Here is a 20,253-nt window from a genome sequence, read left to right as displayed (position 1 = left end):
TCAATATCCTGACCAATAAACGAAAGCATACTAAACACCTTCTTCACTATCCTATCTACCTAAGACTCCACTTTTGAGGAATTATGAACCTGTATTCCAAGGTCTCTTTATTTAGCAAAACTCCCCAGGATCTTACCATTAAGTGTAGAAGTCCTGCTCTGAATTGCCTTTCCAAAATGCAGCACCTCACATTTATTTAAAGGGGTAGCATGGAGGCTCAGTGGTTAGCACTGCTGCCTCACAGTAGCAGGGACCAGAGTTTGACTCCAGCCTCCAGCGACTGTCTATGTGGAGTTTGCACGTTCTCCCTGTGTCTGCGTGGGTTTCCTCTGGGTGCTCCGGTTTCGCCCCACAATCCAAAGATGTGCAGGTTAGGTGAATTGGCTGTGCTAAATTGCCCATAGTATTTAGGGATGTGTAGGTTGGGTGCATTAGTCAGGGGCAAATGTAGAGCAATTGGGTAGAGGAATGGGTCTTGGTGGGTTACTGTTCGGAGAGTCATTGTGGACTTGTTGGGCTGAATGGCCTGTTTTCCATACTGGGATTCTATGATTATCTATGATCGTTTCCATTGCCATTCCTTAGTCCACTGGCCCATCTGATCAAGATTCCGTTGTACTCTGAAGTAACCTTCTTTGCTGTCCACTATACCTCCAATTTTGGTGTCGTCTGCAAACTTACTAACTATACTTCCCAAGTTCACATCCAAATCTTTTATGTAAATGATGAAAAGCAGTGTACCAGCACTGATCCTTGTGGCACACCACTGGTCACAGGCCTCCGGTCTGAAAAACACTCCACTACCACCCTCTGTCTTCTACCTGCGAGCCAGTTCTCCCTGTATTCCATTGATCTAACTTTCCTAACCTTGCTCATAGTTATTCAGTAATTCATTAGAGTCTAGAGCACGGAAACGGACTATTTGATTCAACTCGGCCATACCAACTAGATATCCTAAATTAATCTAGTCTTGTTTGCCAGCATTTGGCCCATATCCCTCTAAACCCTTCCTATTCGTATACCCATCCAGATGCCTTTTAAATATTGCAATTGTACCCGCCTCCACCACTTCCTCTGGCAGCTCAATCCATACACACATCACCCTGTGTGTGAAAATATTGCCCCTTAAAAGTTGTCCCTTTCAAATCTTGCCCCCTCACCCTAAACCTATGCCTGCAATAGATTCTTTCTATATTATCTTTCTCTCACCACTAGTTATATGAAAATATGGTTGAGTGGTTGTGCTGCAGAGATGTAATAGAAAGGAGGATTTATAGATAAAGGTGATATGAATAATAGTGAAATCACTGTATAAAAGACACTTCTTTTTATTAACATATCATGAATAATATCGAATTATGAGTACAGGGAGGATTTTACTTAGGTTCAGGTTTTCTGCTGTTGGCCATCCTGGGAAACAGAATTTTCACGAATGCAAATCCAATTTGTGGCATTGTTCCTCTTGAACAAGCTTAACTGTTTATTTCCTTACATTTGGGGACAGCTTCAGGTTCGTAATTCTGATATCCCCCCCCCCCCCACTTCTTTTTTCAGGAGTATAACCCTTAGTCTGAGTGCTGTCCTCCATCGTAACAGCATTCAGTTCGAGTAAACCATGGCTGATCCTGCCCCAGAGATGCGTGCGGGGTTTTCCGCAGATTATCCCAGCAAAGATTATCCCCTCTAACTGGATTAGTTCGAGTCCCACCCTGAAAAGGCCAGCAGTCGGAGTTTGAGGATATAGCCTCGCACCCAATCCCGTTTTACCTAGATTCGGGCTATATGTGTCTCTCAGTTACGGTCTCCCTGATCCGGTCCTGTCCCGCTCTTTAATGTCGGCCTCGTTGTCCCTCGGCCTGGATCGATCCCCCTTTTCCTCTTCTCCGCTGCCCTCCTCCGCACTCTAGTCCCCGGGGATTTATCTTCGCCTCGCCCGGGGTCCCACTTGTCGATTCCTCGGCCCAGTTTGCTCTCTCTGTCTTATCTGTTCTCGGCCCGGATTTCTCCCCCGCGGCGTCTTTCCGTTGCTACCCAATGACATCTATCGGAGGTCACGGGGTTAACACAGAAGGGGGTGGGGCTTCTGTTGCCATACCAACCACCACATACAGACCCTGTATAATGTACAATACATTCTCCTGCTGTGGGGTCACGGTAGTACTCCCAACTCCAGGTTGAGTTTTGAACGCGTACTTTTCGTCATGTGCTCGTTATACGTTAATTATTAAAAAAATGTACGCCGCAACTCCTCTCTCCCTCTTCTGCCAGTTAGTAATGCATCATGAGATCTTCTACAGAATGAGTGTGAATGTTCCAATTTCCACACAGGGTATATTTCAAATCTACATAGGAATGCAGTGACCTTCTCTACTGTAACATTTAGACGCCGTGGGTTAAATTACCTTAATGCTATACTTCAGGAATTTTAAATCGGTTCATTGCCCTTGAATTTAGCGTTTTAAGTCAACCAGAAAATAAAGTATGACATGATTCTCTCAATTTTAACGGATTTGGATAAATGATCAATCCTACCACAGCAAAGACCGATGTCGCTCCTCTCAACTGATCTGGACCAGCGCAATTTACTTCTATTCGACGACCTTAGCACGTTTTAACACAAACTTCTCAAATCACCCAATTTAAAATTCCACCACATGTTCATACAACTGAAACTACAGAATGTCACTGGAGTGAAGGCCACTGCATTCTTACATAGGTCTTCTTCAGAATGTGAACATGCCAGTTTCTATATAAGACAGATCTAAAAGGTGTGTTGAACCAAATTAGATGTTTTAGATGCCATTGCAGTATTGAGATTCCACATCTTTAGGAGATGACAAGGAGGAAATAGGGCACATTATAGTTTTTTTTTTCTGTTCTGCCAAGCATCACTATAGGTACAAAGTGAGTAATATTGATATAGGGACACACAGACACACCCCCCAAACCAAACCATAACCTCTGCTAGATGAAGGCATTGCCTCAGTATTTACCTGAATCAGTGACAAACATCTAACAGTCACTTGAACAAAGTGACTATTTAAGTGACTGTTAGATGTCTGTTTAGTATAATTAAGCACCAGAAAGCTATTTAATGACAGGTAACACCATAACCAAGTCCAAGACTGCACACAAAATCTTCTTATCCAAATGCAGCCTGCTAAACAATTATGAAAAGCAAGCAGTGACATATTTTTCCTTCCTTATGAGATTTAGCATACAGTTATAACAGCTGCAGGAATGAGACAATTTAATATGGAATTAAAAAGATGACTCAGCATTTTGTATAAACAGAAACATTTCCATGTATCCAAAATAGCTGATGCATTCCATTACATAGCATTAACACTCTTGCTTTTGACTTAGTACCAGCACAGGCAAATTATGCAGATCAGGAGTAGATAATTGAAGACCCTCAAGTCTGCTCCAAACATTGCAGAACTATGTACATTATGGTTTCCAGGTCTATACTATGAACTTACTAGTGGAAAATCCTATTCCTGACATTAAACAGTATTAATACAAGTGCCATTTAAATTGTAAATCATGGAGAATTCTTTACAGAAAAGGACCAGACACAAAGGAATAAGGTCAAGAACACATGATCAATTAAACATTCAGTAAACAAATCCTCTCAATAAAGCCGCTTAAAGAAGGTTTACAACTTTCACTTTGGACAAACCAGAAAATGAACTTTATTTAAATAATTCCAGAAAAACAAAAATAGGGTAATAGCTCTTTATATGTAAAACAAACTGTATATTGGAAACTATTTCAGGAAAAGCATCACAAGGCTTTTTGCAAAGTGTTACACTTTCACCCATCCCTGAGAGATTTCAGTACAATATGAAAGGCTCTAAGAGATTGCTGTTTTACAAGTGCACAATAAAGTGTTCCTATTACAATTTACATCAGGTTTGAGTTCAGTTAAAAAAAGGTCAAAAATAATTATAAACACTTAATCACATTGCTCTGACATTTGAAGGACCCCCCCCCCCTTTACCACAGAATTACAAAGCTATTGTAAAGCCTGTATCAGCATCAAGCAGTTACCATCCCTGCCTACCTAGTTAAGTGCAGAATCTGAAAAACATGTCAGAATATAGTTCATGTATTCATAAAAATGAGTGATTAAATTGACTTCCAATTCCATATCATTTAGGTTGCTGAACTAACTTTCTAAAAATTGGCTACGGTTAATCCAGAGAAAGGAAGGTACAATGTTAAATGTTTGAAATAAGTAAAAGCAAGATTTTTGGATAAAGCTATACCTCAACTTATTGTAACTCCAGCAGTCATTATTGTGGCAAAACATCCAAAAACGCATTATTCAATCAAGGCAGAGACCAGCAAATACTCTCAAGTCATCCAAATGTCTACATGCTGACATATTTGGTAGAATTTAAAGGACAGTAGCCTGTTATGAAATAAAATTGGTGTAAATCAAAGTGTGCTCAAAATATATTGGACAGAGAATGAGGGAGTAAAAACAAATGCAAATTCTGTAATTTGCATGTCTGATTATAAAGATTAAGCTGAATGCAAGAGCAAACGTGCAATACTTTATTTAAAATTAAATGCTCAAGTCACCAAGTTGTTACATGATCAGTACCACAGACCCTATATAAAACACCATACAGCTGGATCAAACAAATCCAACCACCTGCAAATATTCAGAACTTAAAAGGACATTTCTGGCAAATCACAGTCAACGTTCCAAGAATTAATACACCTAGAGTGGACAGGATGCCAGGTTTTATGTTTTCATATGCTACTTTAATATTAGATAGTGTAATTTTCATGATAAATGAGAATGGCTATGGCTGTAGAGGGAGTGACATGTTTTTGAAGGTAGCAAGTTCTGGGAAACAGGTTGAAGTTGCTTAAAGCTATTTAAAAATATGCGCTTGGTACTTTCATGAAGATATTGAAATGACATGATGTTACCATGCATCACACTGTCCCAACCAATCACACTTCATTTCTAACTAATCAACTGAGTTATAACTCAGAAGATATCAAAAGCAAATCAATCCATGGCCATGGCACATGTCAGAAACAGCTGGCTTCTGACATAATACTTTCATAAACTTTAGGGTGCATCAATTAAAGAAATAACAGATTTGCAGTTAAAATAACATGTGATCATTTGAAACAAGAACTAGAAAATCAGAAACCGAACTAAAACTTTGTGCCAAAATGGCATGGAAGCTTGTGTAGAAGACAGGCAATTATTGCATATGACCTGCAATAAGGAGAGGGTGCAGGGTGTGCTGTAGGTTTAAAGTGTTCTATGCCTCCTGTATATTGGGAAACGACAAAGAAATTAAATTAGTTGCCAAATATCGCAGCACACAACATGTCACTTTTCAGCACAGTTGCTGATGGGCCCCAGGGAGCAATGCTGTAGTGCCCAATAAGTTGTTTGAACCAAACAGCCTTCCAAAATTCACCACAGGCAACCTTGCAGACTGCATAAATTCTGCAGTTGAAGAGTTTGAAAGTAGCCTCCAGACACGTGCAGCTACTAAGATTTATTTTTGCAAGTAAAAAGCTGTTTATTGTTTTCACAAAGGCTGTATGTAAAAAAATAACCATTCATGCCATTTCCCACCCCCAATACTGTTGTGATCCAGCTCCATTAGTGCAGCCACATTACGAGATATACAACTCTCCAGCTCAATGGCATGATTTGCAGAGTGGTTTGTGATGCTACTCCCTTTGCTGCTGCAAAAACAGAGCCAGACATGTCGGTCAGAGAGTGTAAGCTCCCAGTGTCACATCATCAGAACTAAGAGTCCTGTCGTTGCTGGAGACGTCTTTCTGCTGCAGCTGCCAAGGTTCGACGCCGCAAAGTAAGAGAGTCCATATTGACAGGTGGCTCAGTGGACATGCTTACATTTGATAAATTGTTTCCTTCATGCTGGCTCCTATTTACGTACCGCCTGTGAGAAGATAAATTTGCAGGTCATTATAATAAGCAACAATTTCAGCCATCTCTCTCCTCCCAAGGATCCCTTTATACCAGTAGATTTTTTTCAAAAATGTAGTTGGTCTGAGTCCTGAACTTGATATGGTCGTGAACATGATCAGGTGTGCAGAGTGGATGACTGTGCATAGTCAGCAAGTAAGGAAGCACTCCACTGAGTCATCAAGTCAAAACACTAACATTTATCTAACTCACTTGCACAGCATCTGAACACGGATTTTTTTTATTTTAAAATTTTAATAGTTGTATGTACTAACAAGTTCAAGATCAGATCATGATGAAATCAAGGCAGTCTTATTAGTACTTATATGCAATTGTGTTTTCTTTCAATGCCATAAGCAAATTGATGCTGTTAAGTAAACTGTGCCCTCTCTCCACCCTCCCCCATACTTCACAAATTATTAATATTTTACATACTGCATGCTAACAAGCTGCGTGATGCGGCCTACTTTAAAGATATCTTTAAGGAAATCATTCTTCTCCAGTAGAATCTTTCTTTGGCAACACCAGTGAATATTATGCAGGTTAACAACAACAATCAAAATCTGCCCATTGCATGAAAATTAATTGACACATCTTACACTTCAAAAGCACTTTTCAGTCAAAACTGTTTGAAAAGTCCTGAAATCAGTTAAGGTGACATATAAATGAAAATTCTCGCTTCCTGACTTTGAATTAATTATTTGATATCTTTATCGTTAATGCTATGCAATTGTCTCATTGGAGTCTATACTAAGCTATTCAAGACACGAAAACCTAGCACTTTTCAGTCTTCAGCCCTGGTATTTCCTTTGCAGTATGATTTTTTTGCTATCATGGTGAAACCTTGGGACAATTTACTATGCTAATAGACAAAAGTTCATGAATTACTTTTGGTCATTACTCTTTAACATGTTATCCATGAATGTCACAGGGACTAAGCGAAGAACAGATTTTTCCTTAGCAGCCCAGAACATCAGCCTTTTGGACTTGCTTTCCTTACTCGCTGGCGAAATAACTGATTTTCAGCACTTTCAGTGAACAAAAGCCTTGTACCTCATTTTGAGAAGATTTGTATCTCATGGTACTCTTCATTACAAAAGTAATAAAATGCTGAATATGAAACAGTCAAGAAATTTGCTTATTGCAGAAGACCAGAACAGAGTATAGACAGTCTTAAATCATAGTGCATGTGCCTTCGAGCTGCTGAGTGTAACAATTAAAGTTCAATGCTTTTCAAAAAACAAAATTGCTCATTTATGATACGTCTATCTGTAAGATTAGGTATCTTTTCGTAGAGTTGCTTAGTGTTCAAACGGAGCATTACAAGAACGAGGCAGCACAGTGGCTCAGTGGTTAGCACTGCTACCCCTCAGCGCCAGGGACCTGGCCTCAATTCCTGCCTCAGGCAACTGCGTGTGTGAAACTTGCACATTCTCTCAGTGTCTGCGTTGGTTTCCTCTAGGTGGTCCAGATCTCCTCCTCCTCCTCCTCCTCCTCCTCCTCTCTCTCTCTCCCCACCCCCCCCTCCCCCCCCACCAATCCAAAGATATGCAGGTCAGGTGAATTGGCCATGATAAATTGCTCATAGGGTTTTAAATATAGGGTGGGTTACTCTTTGGACGATCAGTGTGTACTTGTTGGGCCTAAGGGCTTGTTTCCATACTGTAGGGAATCTAACCTAAATGAGAATTTCGCAAGGCTTAATTTTTGACTAAAGATTGGCTCCTCTTCCAAACCATTCTTCCTCGCTACTATCTGCAGGAATTTAAGGGGCTCTATGCCATATATTTAAGTAATGCCTCGAAAACAGCCTTTAACAAAACAGGGACAAGTGGCGATCATTTAGCCTCTCAAACTTGTTCCATCGTTCAATGTACTAATCTATGACTTAATGACACATGCCCACCCTCAATGCTTTTGAATGAGCAAAAATCCATTTATCTCAGACTTAAATTTAACACTAGATTCAGCATCCACTGGGACAGTATTATAACTATGAGAGAAAAATTCTGACAGCCAGAAGTAATCGTCACTTGGACAGACATGGTTTAAATCAAGGATAGTCAGCATTCTTTTATCGGGGGAGATCATGTCTAACAAATTTCATAGAATTTTCTTTTGAAGAGGTGACTCGATGTACAGATAAGAATAGTGCAGTGCTATACTCTACATGGACTTCAGTCAGACTGCTCACAACCAGTCTGTCATGCGAGCTGTTAAGAAGCTAACAGCCCATGGGATGGAGGGCAATTGGGCAAATTGAATTCAAAATTGGCTTGATGGCAGAAAGCAGAGAGCGATTGATGATAATTTTTATGATTGGATGCATTTAGCCAGTGCGTATCAGTGTTCAGGGCTGGGTGACTTGCTGTTTGTAGTGTACATTAATAAAAGTATGAAAGCAAAAAATATAATCAGTAAGCTTGCAGATGACAAATTTGAGGTATGGCAAATAGCAAGAAAAGTCTTAGACTACAATATGATATGATATTTTATGAGCTGGTCATAAAATGGCTGAAGAGCAGCAAATACAATTCAATCCTGAAAAGTGAGGCATGTTATCTTTTGGGAGGAGGACTAACAAGGCAAATGAGTACATGTCAAATGCTAGGACACCAGGAAGAATAGAGACCTTGGGTGTGATCCATAAATCTTTGAAGGATAAAGGTGGTTAAGGTGGCATGTGGGACAGAGTTACACAGCCTGGAAACAAGCCCTTCAGCCAAAACCATCCAAGTCAACCAGGTTTCCTGAACTGAACTAGTCCCATTTGCCTGCATTTGGACCACATCGCTCTAGAAACGTTTCCTACCCATGTACCTGCCCAAATGTCTAAAATGTTGTATCTGCCTCTACCACTTCCTCTGGCAGCTGATTCTATATATGTACCATCCTGTGTTTAAAAAAAGTTGCCTCCAGGTTCCTTTAAAATCTTACCCCTCACTTCTTCAACCTTTGCCCAGGAGATTTGGACTCCCCTATCCTGGGGAAAAATACCTTGGTTATTCGCCTCAACAATGCCTTCTTTACAAACCCTAAGGTCACCGCTCTGCTTCCTATGCTTTGGGGAAAAAAATATCAGCCTGTCCAATCTCCTCTTATAACTCAAATCTTCTACTCCTAGCAACGTTCTTGTAAATCCTTTATGCACCTTTTCCAGTTTATTAATATCCTTCCTTTTATGGGGCAATCAGAATTGTGTGCAGTATCCAAATATGGCCTTACCAATGTCTTATACAGCTGTAACTTTATGCCTCAACTCCTGTACATAATGTTCTGACCAATGAAGGCAAGCATGCCAAATGTGTTCTCTACCAATTTTGCTACCTGTGAAGCCACTTTCAAGGAACTATGCACCTGCACCCCCTAGGTCTCTGTTTGACAACAATCCCCAGGGTCCTACCATTAACTGCACAATTCCTGCCCTAGTTTGTCTTACCAAAATGCAATACCTCTCATGTTACTGAATTAAACTCCTTCTGCTACTCCTCAGCCCACTAGTCCAGTTGATCCCATTATACTCTTAGAAAACCTTGCACTGTCTCAGAAGCCACCATTTTTGATGTCATCAAAACCTATGAACCATGCTTATCCAAATCTTTTATACAAATGACAAAATTACAGTGGACCCAGTGCTGATCCTTGCAGCACACTGCTGGTAACAGGTCACCAGTCTGAAAAACAACTCTATCACAATCCTTTATCTCCTACCATACAGCAAATTGTGCATCCAATTGGCTAGATTTTCCTAGATTCCATGTAATTAGCCTTACTAACCAGTCTACTACACGGTCCCCTGTTGAAGGCCTCGCTACAGTCCATGTAGATAACATGCCCTCATCTATCTTCTTGGTCATCTCTTCATAAAAATACTCTGTCAGCATGGCTTTGTGCGTGGGAAATCATATCTCTCAAATTTGACTCTCTAATCAGTCCTTACTTTTCCAAATTCATATAGATCCTCTCTCAGAATTCCAACAACTCATCCACCAGATGTTGGGCTCACTTGTCTGTAGTCCCCTAGCTTTTTCTTGCAGTCTTTCTTAAACAATGGCACAACATTAACCATCCTCCAGTTTTCTGGCAACTCATCTGGGCTGTCAACGATACAAACATCTCCGCTAAGGGCCCCACAACGTCTTCCCTACCTTCCAACAATGTCTTGATTATGTCCCAGGGATTTATCTATCTTTGTTTCAAGAATTCAAACACCTCTTGTAATATGGACTCTTTTCAAAACATTACTATTTACTTAATGGTAAGGTCCTGGGGTGTGTTGCTGAACAAAGAAACCTTGAAGTGCAGGTTCGTAGATCCTTGAAATTAGAGTTGCCGAGAGATAGGTTAGTGAAAGCAGTGTTTGGTAGACATTTCTTTATTGGTCAGAATATTGACTAGAGGAGTTGGGAGGTCATGTTGCAGCTGTGCAGGACATAGATTAGGCCCCTTTTGGAATAGTGTGTGCAATTCTGGTCTCCCTCTTATGGGAAGGATATAGTGAAACTAGAAAGGGTTCAGAAAAGATTTACAAGGATGTTGCCACGGTTGGAGGATTTGAGCTATAGTAAGAGGCTGAATAGGCTGGGGCTGTTTTCCTGGGAGTGTTGGAAGTTGAGGCGTGACCTTATATAGGAGGTTTATAATATCATGAGGGGCACAGGTAGAATAAATAAGACAAGGTATTTTCCCTGAGGTGTGGGAGTCCCAAACTGCAAAGCATGGGTTAGGGTGAGGAGGGGAAAAATGTAAAAGGGACCTAAGGGACAACCTTTTCAAGCAATGAAGAAGTGAAGGAGGCTGATACAAGTACAACATTTAAAAGGCATCTGGATGCGTATATGAGTAGAAAGGGTTTAAGAGGGCTATGGGCCAAATGCTGGCAAATGGGACTATATTAGTTTTAGATACCTGTTCGGCGTGAATGAGTTGGACCAAAAGGTCTGTTTCCATGCTGTACATCTCTATGACTCCCTGCAAATTCCCTAGCTTCCACATATTTCTCCACAGTAAACATAGACAAGAGAACATAGACAAGGGGCCCGATTCTCTCCCCAATCACTCTTTTGCCTTAATTTGCTTTTAGCATCTCTAGATTATCCTTAACCTTATATGCCAAAGTTATCTCATGTCTCCTTTTGCCATCCTGATTACCCTCTGAAAGTAAACTCCAAATTCTCTTGATCCTCTTGATGCCAACAGCATATACCTGATAATATGCTCCTTTTTTGACCAGAGCCTCAATATTTCTGGTCATCTGGTGCTCCTTACTCCTGCCAGACTTACCCTTCACATTAAGAGGAATAATGCTAGTTCTAAATTATTTCTATGCTTTTGAAAGCTTCCCATTTGCCAGATGCCCCTCTACCTTTGAATAGCTTCCAATCAACTCTTGAAAGTTCCTATGTAATCTTATCAAAATTGGCCCTGCCCAAATTTAGAGCTTTAACTTGCAGACAAAGCCTATCCTTTTCCATTAACTATTTTAAAACTAATAGAATGATGACCACTGGTCCCAAAGTGCTCCCCCACTAACACCTCAGTCACTTGATCTGCTTTATTTCCCAAGAGGAGGTCAAGTTTTGCCCCTTCTCTAGTTGTGCCATCTACATATTGACCGAAAATATTCTTAAACAAATTCCTCCCCACCCAAGACCTGAATATGATGGCAGTCAGAGTCTATGCTTGAAAAGTTAAAATCCCCAATTACAACTCCATTATACTTATAGCTACTGTATCTGCAATCTCACTACACATTTCTGACTTAGTAATGGAGGGCCTATAGCACAATCCCAAAGTTACCACCCCTATTTCTCAGTTCTACCCATATAATGATACTGGATCATTCCTCAGGAATACCCTCTCTAATCACTGTTTTGATGTTTTCCTGAATCAAAAACAGCACTCCCCGTCCTCTCTTGCCTCCCTTTCTATTCTTCCTATAACTTCTGCAGAATGGAACATTGAGCTACCAATATTGTCCATCCTTCAGCCATGTTTCTGCAATAGCTATGATATCCCAGTCTCATGTACCCATTCATGACTCAAGTTCACCTGTCTTATTTGTCAGGCCCCTTGTATTCAAATAAATGCAATTTAATTCTTCAGAATTATTTCATTCTCTTCTGTGCTCTTCCTGCCTTGTCTATTTACCTTGCTCTTTCTAACTTCTGCATGAGTATCAACCTTCCCTTTTGTCTCACCACTGTTCAGGTTCACACCCTACTTCTAAACTAGTTTAAACCCTCTCAAGTAGCTGTTGAAAATCTCCAGTTCGGGTGCAATCCATAACTCTTTTACAGGTCACCTCAGCCCTAGAAGAGATTCCAACGATCCAAAAAATCTGAATTCCTGCTCCAGTTCCTCAGCCATGCATTCACTTGCCCTATCTGCTTAATCCTACTCTTACTAACACATGGCACCAGAAGCAATCCAGAAATTGCCTACTTTATTGATACTAGTCTTTATTTATAAAGGCATTGAATACAACAGCAAGTGTGTTGATGGACTGCACATGTTAGTTAGGCCACAATTGAAATACCGTGTGCAGTTCAGCTCCTCACTACAGAAAAAAACGTGATTATGCTCCAGAGGATGCAGAAGAAATTCACTACCATGTTGCTAGGTCTGGAATGCTTCAGCCACAAAGCAATGCTGAAAAGGTAGGCATTGTTTTCTACAGCTAAGGCAGCTGAGGGGAGATCTGACTTAGGTTATAACAGGAATAACTAAGGTACAGATAGAGAAATCTTTTCACTTTGCAGAAAGGTCAAAAACCAGGCGGCATAGTTTTAACATGAGCAGCAAGAGGGCCAGAGGGGATTTGAGCAAAAGGTGATGAACATCTGGAACTTACTGCCTAAAAGAGTGGTAGAGGCAGAAAGCCTCAAGACATTTAAGAACTATTTAGAAGAGCACATGAAATACAACAGCATACAAAGCTATGGGCCAAGTGCTGTAAAAGGAGACTAAAAGAGATGGATAAATGGATGTAGGTTTGCTCACTGAGCCGCAAGGTTAGTTTTCAGATGTTTCATCACCATATTGGGTAACATCTTCAGTGAGGCTCCAGATGAAGCACTGGTGGTGTCACCTGCTTTCCATTTATATGTTTTGGTTTCCTTGGGTTGATGATGGCATTTTCTGTGGTGACAATTTCCTATGGTGATGTCATTTCCTGTTCTTTTTCTCAGGGGGTGGTAAATGGGATCCAAGTCAAATGTGTTTGTTGATAGAGTTCGGGTTGGAATACCCAGTCGAAGTGGTGTCCTTCTTCATCTGTATGTAAGGATACTACTGAGAGTGGGTCATATCTTTTTGTGACTAGTTGATGTTAATGATCCTGGTGGCTATGTTTCTGCTTGCTTATCATGTGAACATCAACTAGTCACAAAAAGACATGAGCCACTTTCACTAGTATCCTTACATACAGATGAGGAAGGACACTGCTTCGACTGGGAGAATATATCCATCTGAGGACAAGTCAAACAGAGACATGCATGAGAATTCCTAAAAGCATGGCATTCCAACCAGAACTCTATCAACAAACACATTGATTTGGATCTCATTTACCACTGCCTAAGAAAAAGAACAGGAAACGATAACATCATAGAAAATGGCGTCACCACCCAAGGAAACTCAAACATATAAATAGAAAGCAGGCTACACCACCAGTGCTTTATCTGGAGGCTGCACTACCAGTACAGCATCCAGAGGCTCACTGAAAGGGTTACCTAGTATGGTGACGAAAAGTCCAAAAATGAACCTTCCAGCTCAGCAAGCAAAACTACATCCATAACCTGAACCTGAGCTAAAATCTTCTCAAAACTCGCTAAGATAGATAAATGACTGATGAGGACATGATGGGTTCAAGGGTCTTTCTGCATTTAAATACCTCTGACTATCTGCAAAATAGTTTCAATCTTTGCAGGGGTCACCTATCTTTACTCCCGAAAAAGCCTTGATGGCTATATTTCATAGTCCTATGTTCCAACCCCAAACAAGAACTGTTTTCCAGCTGAACTGATATATCTTAAAAATGCCTTAAAATGTCATCTCTCCACAAACTTTCACCCTCAGAACCTGGGTATCAGTCTAGTAATCTCTGAATTGCAGTATAGGTTTAAGAACATCCTTCCAAAGGTATCTCTGCCCACATTATTCTCAATTGTCAACAACCCTACATACTTTTGTCCAAATTGGCTTTCCACAGTTATCCAGCTGGAAGTCAGACTGATCCACCTCAACTCTATTGTACAGATGCTACCATAGCCAGAGAATCAATATCAATGTTATCTCTTCCTGGCCCTGTACAATTTCCCCTAAAGATCTCTATCTGGCCTCCCTTCTATTTTTTGTTTCCATGACAATGTTTGGTTATCATCCAAAGTCAAAGTGAAAGCAAATAAAGCTCATCACCCCTCTAAACTTGTTGTCAGCTGCAAAATTAAAATTCTGAAGAACGTAAAAAAGGTCACTGGACCCAAGATGTTAACTTTGATTTCACAGATGCTGCCAGACCTGCTTAGTTTTTCCAGCAATTTGTTTTTGTTGCTGATTTATAGCAACTGCTGTTCTTTCCGGTTTTTTTTAATCCATTTGTTTTATTTCAAGCTCGTGTATACCATCCCTACAGCTTATCTTATTTTTCGCTCAAGACACTTAAACCCTTACCCCTTTGACCAAAGCTTTGGATGGCTGACCCAATACTTTGTTACATGGTTGGGCCCATACTTAATTTTATAATGATCATGTGAAGCACAAGGGAATAATGCATTATATTAAGTACACCTTATAAATATGATGCTGATTATGTCTCAAAGTGAACATAGGACTCCATAACTTGCATTCTAGTACTTTTGATCAAAAGATTAGCATTTTATAATTTTTTTTATTATTTCCAGTATCTGTCCATGATATTTTTATTACGTGCATACATCTCTTTGGACCTTACATTTTACAGTATTAAAGTATGCTCATTTTTGTTATGATTCCAAGTGGATAACCTGACATTGAGCTCTATTGAAATCCATGTATCACATTTTTGCCCATTAACTTAACCTATAAATATGTTTTCATAATTTTGTGTTATCTGTAGTATGTCCAAAACCATAAAGATTGATGTGGCATTATAAACAAATTGAATGAGACTATCTACTCAATCATACGAGTAATTAATAAACCTGGCTACTTGCTAATTAGAGCCCTGCAGGAGATCACTACTCATATCCTGCCAAGTACAGCCCATCATTTTTAAGTTGACTCCTGTCAATCACGATTTCTTAACCAAGTCAATAACCTGCCTTTAATTCCATTAGCTTCAAGTTTAACTAAATCTCTTACAAGGGATTTAGTTAAATACCTTCTGGAGGTTCATACAGGTAACTTCCACAGACATTCCACTTTTCAATGATTTTTCTCACTTGTTCAAAAATTCAAACTAGTTTGTCAGACTCTTTACAAATCCATGCTGGTTATCAAATCAGAGAAAAATTTATTTGTATTTAGTCATGCTATCTCGCTTTCTTTTAAAAAAAAGAGATGCAACAATAATATGAATTAGAAGCTAAACTTTAAGAGATGAAGTAATATCAAGAGTTTCATATCCAAGTTAACAGATTAACATTTTCTATTTAGTTTCTAAAATTGCTTGACAATCTTATAATGCCCATAATAACTGATCAGTCAGGGACTAACCACAAATTTTCCCCAATTTAGTCATACCATACCTCCGAGCTTGAAGCAGTAGCTCCTCTTTGCGCTGTGTTAACATTCGTTGCCTCTCATCTGCTGACTTTGAGAAGCGACTGCCCCGTGCCTCGAACTCCTCATTTGGAACATCATTTTGTGCAAACTCAGGGTCAGCTCCAAATGTTTCCTCCATACCTTGGCTGAATTCAAGGGCTGGATGATCAGTCTGAGGAAATGGAGATGACATTGTCACAAGTCAAGTAAGTGGGCATTTAAGCAAATTCTTAGTAAAACATTTTACAGAAAATGCAACAAGTGAATACACATTTTGTTGAAAAACTCAAATCTGCAGAAGTCATTAACATACAAACTGCAGTCAACTTTCACTTCATTTGAATGCATTGTCCAGACTTTGTCTTGAACAACATGGCAACTTCGCAAATTTGGATCAGCTGTTACATTACATCGTAGAAGGATTCTCTCTGTCAGTAAAGACTGAACATGACATAGGCAAGTCAAAATTGAGAGGAACAAGTTAATAAACAGACCAGAAATGAGTCCATCTAATTCTGTTATTGGTTTTGTTAGCCTTTAAAACAGGGAAGCATTTTGAACTGAGATTTGAACTAATCACAAATTTAATAAGATAATGTAATTTAATGAGCCAGTGCATCATTGCTCCTAATTAGCTATATGGATATAAAATCAAAATTGTAAGACGTACAAAATGAAAATATCTACTTTAATTTTACTAATTTAAAAATTTCTGTTGAATGGGGAAATTAGCTGGTGCTAAACAGTAAATTATAAGATTTCACTCAGTCCATTAATCATTATATGCAAGAGGCATTTTGCTGATAATTCAATAACATTTACACTAATCAAATCAGCTCCAAGTATACCACTCACTTGAAAGGAAATTAGCAAGATTTCTGATGTAGGTGAAAGTATAATGAAGTAATATTGTAAAATTATCTGTTAGTCATTTTGCCATGTTTAAAGATGTCTTGCTATGTGGGGATGCAATCAGGTCACAAAAAGTTACAAAATATGACTGTCACAGAAACAGGCCCATGAGTTTCATTCCAGTATTTCTGCTCCACAAAAGTCTCCTCACATCTTTCTTCATCTAAACCAATTAATATTCTATTAATTTCACCATCTTAATTTGGTTCCCCAAACATGTATTTTTACTATGCATCACAATTACTCCTTAAAAGTAGACAGTTCCACATTCTGAATAAAAATAGCTAGAGTTACATATTGGATTTATTAGCTACTATTTCATATTTACAGCCCTGGTTCGACCTTGCCCAAGTGTGGAAATATTTTCTCTGAAATTTAATGTATCAATCTTCTCATTACCTTCAAAAGAACTGCCATATTACAAGAACTCTTTTCTAGAATGATGCCCTAGACTGTTCAAATCTTTCTTGATAGGTATAATCTCTCAGTTCTTACATTGTTTAATAAATACTGTCTGCAAGTTCTGCAGTACTTTACTACCCTCTTGATATAGAGACAAACTGTCTGAAGTATTCCCACAAGTATTGTCTGGGCAAGGTTATATGCAGGTCTAAAAGAACTTCGACTTTTCAAATCTTTCCGACTAGAAATGAACCTAAATGCTTTGCTTTTCTAAAAAACACCCTGATTATCTTGTGTACTGTTACTTTAATGATGTGCAAGGAGAATGCAATCCCATTCTTTGCACCAAAATACAGTACCTCACATTATATACAGAAGCCCTGTATAATAAATTTCATTTATGGCATTTGGGCAGCACCAATTGGGTCAACATTTATTGCCCACCCCTAGTTATCATTGAGAATATAGAAATGAGTAGACTTTTCAACCCACGGCAGATAATTTAATGCTATTTGATATGCTGTTGCAATTGTTCTGGAAATTTGGAGAGAAAAATAAAGTCAAAACAACAGCATTTTTAAAACGGAAAAAGACAAAAGGCATCGATCACATTGTTTGTAAGGGAGAGAGAAAGAAAGAAATCTACACTGCTAACTGACAGCAGTTACTGCCTTCACTGGTTGATTCATATCTCTGGACATCGGAATGTGCTTTGCTAAACTAAACCAGTGAAATTCGCAACTGATTTTGGAGGAATCTGTCTAGGGCAGCTTACAACACAGAAACAGATAAGTGAACAGTTTTAAGCATAGTTTAAGTATAGTCTAAGTATAGCCTTGCTGTAAATCTACTATAGTGAGGACAGTGGGTTCTTTCTTGATTATATGTTTTTACTGGGATCTGTCTCGATTAAAGTTTACAAATATAAGCCATAAGTATTAAGTTAGCCTACAGCAATGTTTTGTAAAGCAAAAAGACTGTGCTATTTTCTGGGCCTATAGATTGGAAGGAGCAAAATGGCTTTTAGTAGAGTGATGTGCTCTTCTTGTCGGACGTGGAAGTTTCGAGAGAGTTTATGGGTTACTGAGGATTATTTCTGCAATAAATGCCATTGGCTGCGAATCCTGTCAGATCAGTGGGATTGGTTGGAGCGACAGTTAGAGACAGTAAGGAATTTACAAGAGCTAGGTGGTGTGATGGATGGCAGTTATAGGAAGGAAGAAAAGCAGCAGAAAAGTAGATGGGTTAACTCCAAGAAAGATAGAGAGGTAGGCAGGCAGTGCAGAAATATTCTGTGGTTATCCTCATTTAAAACAATTATGCTGTTTTGGAAATTGGAAAATGTATGGGGCGGTGGATTCTTAGGGGAATGTAGCACTAATAGACAAGTTTCTGGTATCAAGACGAGCTCTAATGTTACGAAAGGTACGTCAGGTTCCAAGCGACCGATTGTGTTAGGTGGCTCTCTAATTAGAGGCACAGACAGATGTTTCTGCGATCAGCAGCAAAAACCCAGATTGGTGCGTTTCCTCCCTGGTGCCAGGATCAAGGATGCCTTAGAGAGGGTGCACAATGTCATCAAAAGGGGAGAGGGGCCAGCAAGAGGTCATTGTACACATTGGTACCAACTACATAGGAAGGGAAAAGAATGAGATTCTGAAGGGAGAATATAGGAAATTGGGTAGGAATTTAAAAAGGACGTCCTCGAGGGTAGTAGTATCTGGATTACTCCTGGTGCTACGAGTTAGTGAGGATAGGAATAGAGGATAGAGCAAATGAATATGTGGCTGAGGAGCTGGAGGATGGAAGAAGGATTCATATTTTTGGATCATTGGACTCTCTTCTGGGGTAGAAGTGACCTGTACAAGAATGTCGGATTGCACCTGAATTTGAAGGGCACTAATATACTGGCAGGGAGACTTGCTAGAGCTGCTCAGGAGGACTTAAACTAGTAAGGAGGCAGGGTGGGACTCAGGGAGATAGTGAGGAAAGAGATCAATCTGAGACTGGTACAGTTGAGAAAGAAGTGAGTCAAACAGTCAGGGCAGGCAGGGACAAAAGCAGGAAACAAGGTAGGACTGATAAATTAAACTGCATTTATTTCAATGCAAGGGGCCTAACAGCAAAGACAGATGAACGCAGGGCATGGTTAGGAACATGGGACTGGGGTATCATAGCAATTACAGAAACGTGGCTCAGGGATGGACAGGACTGGCAGCTTGTTCCAGGATACAAATGCAATAGGAAGGATTGAAAGGGAGGCAAGAGAGAAGGGGGAGTGGTGTTTTTGAGAAAGGAAAGCATTACAGCTGTACAGAAGGAGGATATTCCAGGAAATACACCCAGGGATGTTATTTGGGTGGAACGGAGAAGAAAGGGATGATCACCTTACTGGGATTGTATTATAGACCCCCTAATAGTCAGCGGGAAATTGAGAAACAAACTTGTAAGGAGATTTCAGTTATCTGCAAGAAGAACAGGTTGGTTATAGTAGGGGATTTTAAGTTCCCAAACATTAACACTATGGCAGTTCCAGTTTAAGGTTTAGATGGAGAGGAATTTGTTAAGTTGTTTTCAAGACAACTTTCTGAGCCAAAATATAGATATACCTACTAGAGAAGGTGCAAAACTTGACCTACTCTTGGGGAAAAAAGGCAGGGCAGGTGACGGAGGTCTCTGTGGGGAAACATTTTGGGGTCAGCGACCATAACTCTAAGTTTTAAAATAGTGGTGGAAAAGGATAGACCAGATCTACCAGATGAAGTTCTAAATTGTATAAAAGCTAATTTTGACAGTATAAGGCAAGAACTTTCAAAAGCTGACTGGGGGCAGATGTTTACAGGTAAAGGGATGGTTGGAAAATGGGAACCCTTCAAAAATGAGAATGAGAGCCCAGAGTCAGTATATTCCTGTTAGGGTGAAAGGAAAGACTGATAGGTGTAGGGATTGCTGCATGACTAGAGAAATTGAGGGTTTGGTTAAGAAAAAGAAGGAAACATTTTTCAGGTATATACAGGATAGATCAAGTGAATCCTTAGAAGAATATAAAGGCAACAGGAGTAGAGGCAAATCAGGAGGCCAAAAAAGGGACAGGAGATAGTTTTGGCAAAGAGGGTTAAGGAGAATCCAAAGGGTTTTTACAAACACACTAAGGCCAAAAGGGTAACTAGGGAGTGATAAGGGCCCCTCAAAGATCAGCAAGGCAGCCTTGTGTGGAGCCGCAACAG

General features: G+C 39.7%; 2 protein-coding genes across 3 annotated transcripts in view; both read right to left on the bottom strand.

Moving 5' to 3' along the window:
- Positions 1–2,119, bottom strand: part of bbs2 (Bardet-Biedl syndrome 2) — a 75,920-nt gene extending 73,801 nt beyond the window's left edge. The window contains exon 1 of the mRNA XM_072547690.1: positions 1,768–2,119. The gene's annotated coding sequence lies outside the window, so the exon portion shown is untranslated. The remainder of the gene's footprint in view (positions 1–1,767) is intronic.
- A 1,546-nt stretch (positions 2,120–3,665) lies between these two features.
- The window catches only part of amfra (autocrine motility factor receptor a), a 69,923-nt gene continuing 53,335 nt past the window's right edge, over positions 3,666–20,253 (bottom strand). For both annotated transcript variants that reach the window (XM_072547688.1, XM_072547689.1), the window contains 2 exons: positions 15,697–15,884; positions 3,666–5,945 (listed from right to left, as the gene is read on the bottom strand). In XM_072547688.1, the coding sequence (XP_072403789.1) occupies positions 5,792–5,945; positions 15,697–15,884 (342 nt within the window). In that variant the 3' untranslated portion in view covers positions 3,666–5,791. The remainder of the gene's footprint in view (positions 5,946–15,696; positions 15,885–20,253) is intronic.

This window comes from Chiloscyllium punctatum, chromosome 26 (assembly GCF_047496795.1).
Source record: "Chiloscyllium punctatum isolate Juve2018m chromosome 26, sChiPun1.3, whole genome shotgun sequence".
NCBI classification, from domain to species: domain Eukaryota; kingdom Metazoa; phylum Chordata; class Chondrichthyes; order Orectolobiformes; family Hemiscylliidae; genus Chiloscyllium; species Chiloscyllium punctatum.
The sequence above is the reverse complement of the archived record's forward strand: the minus strand, read 5'-3'. Positions and strand labels throughout refer to the sequence as shown.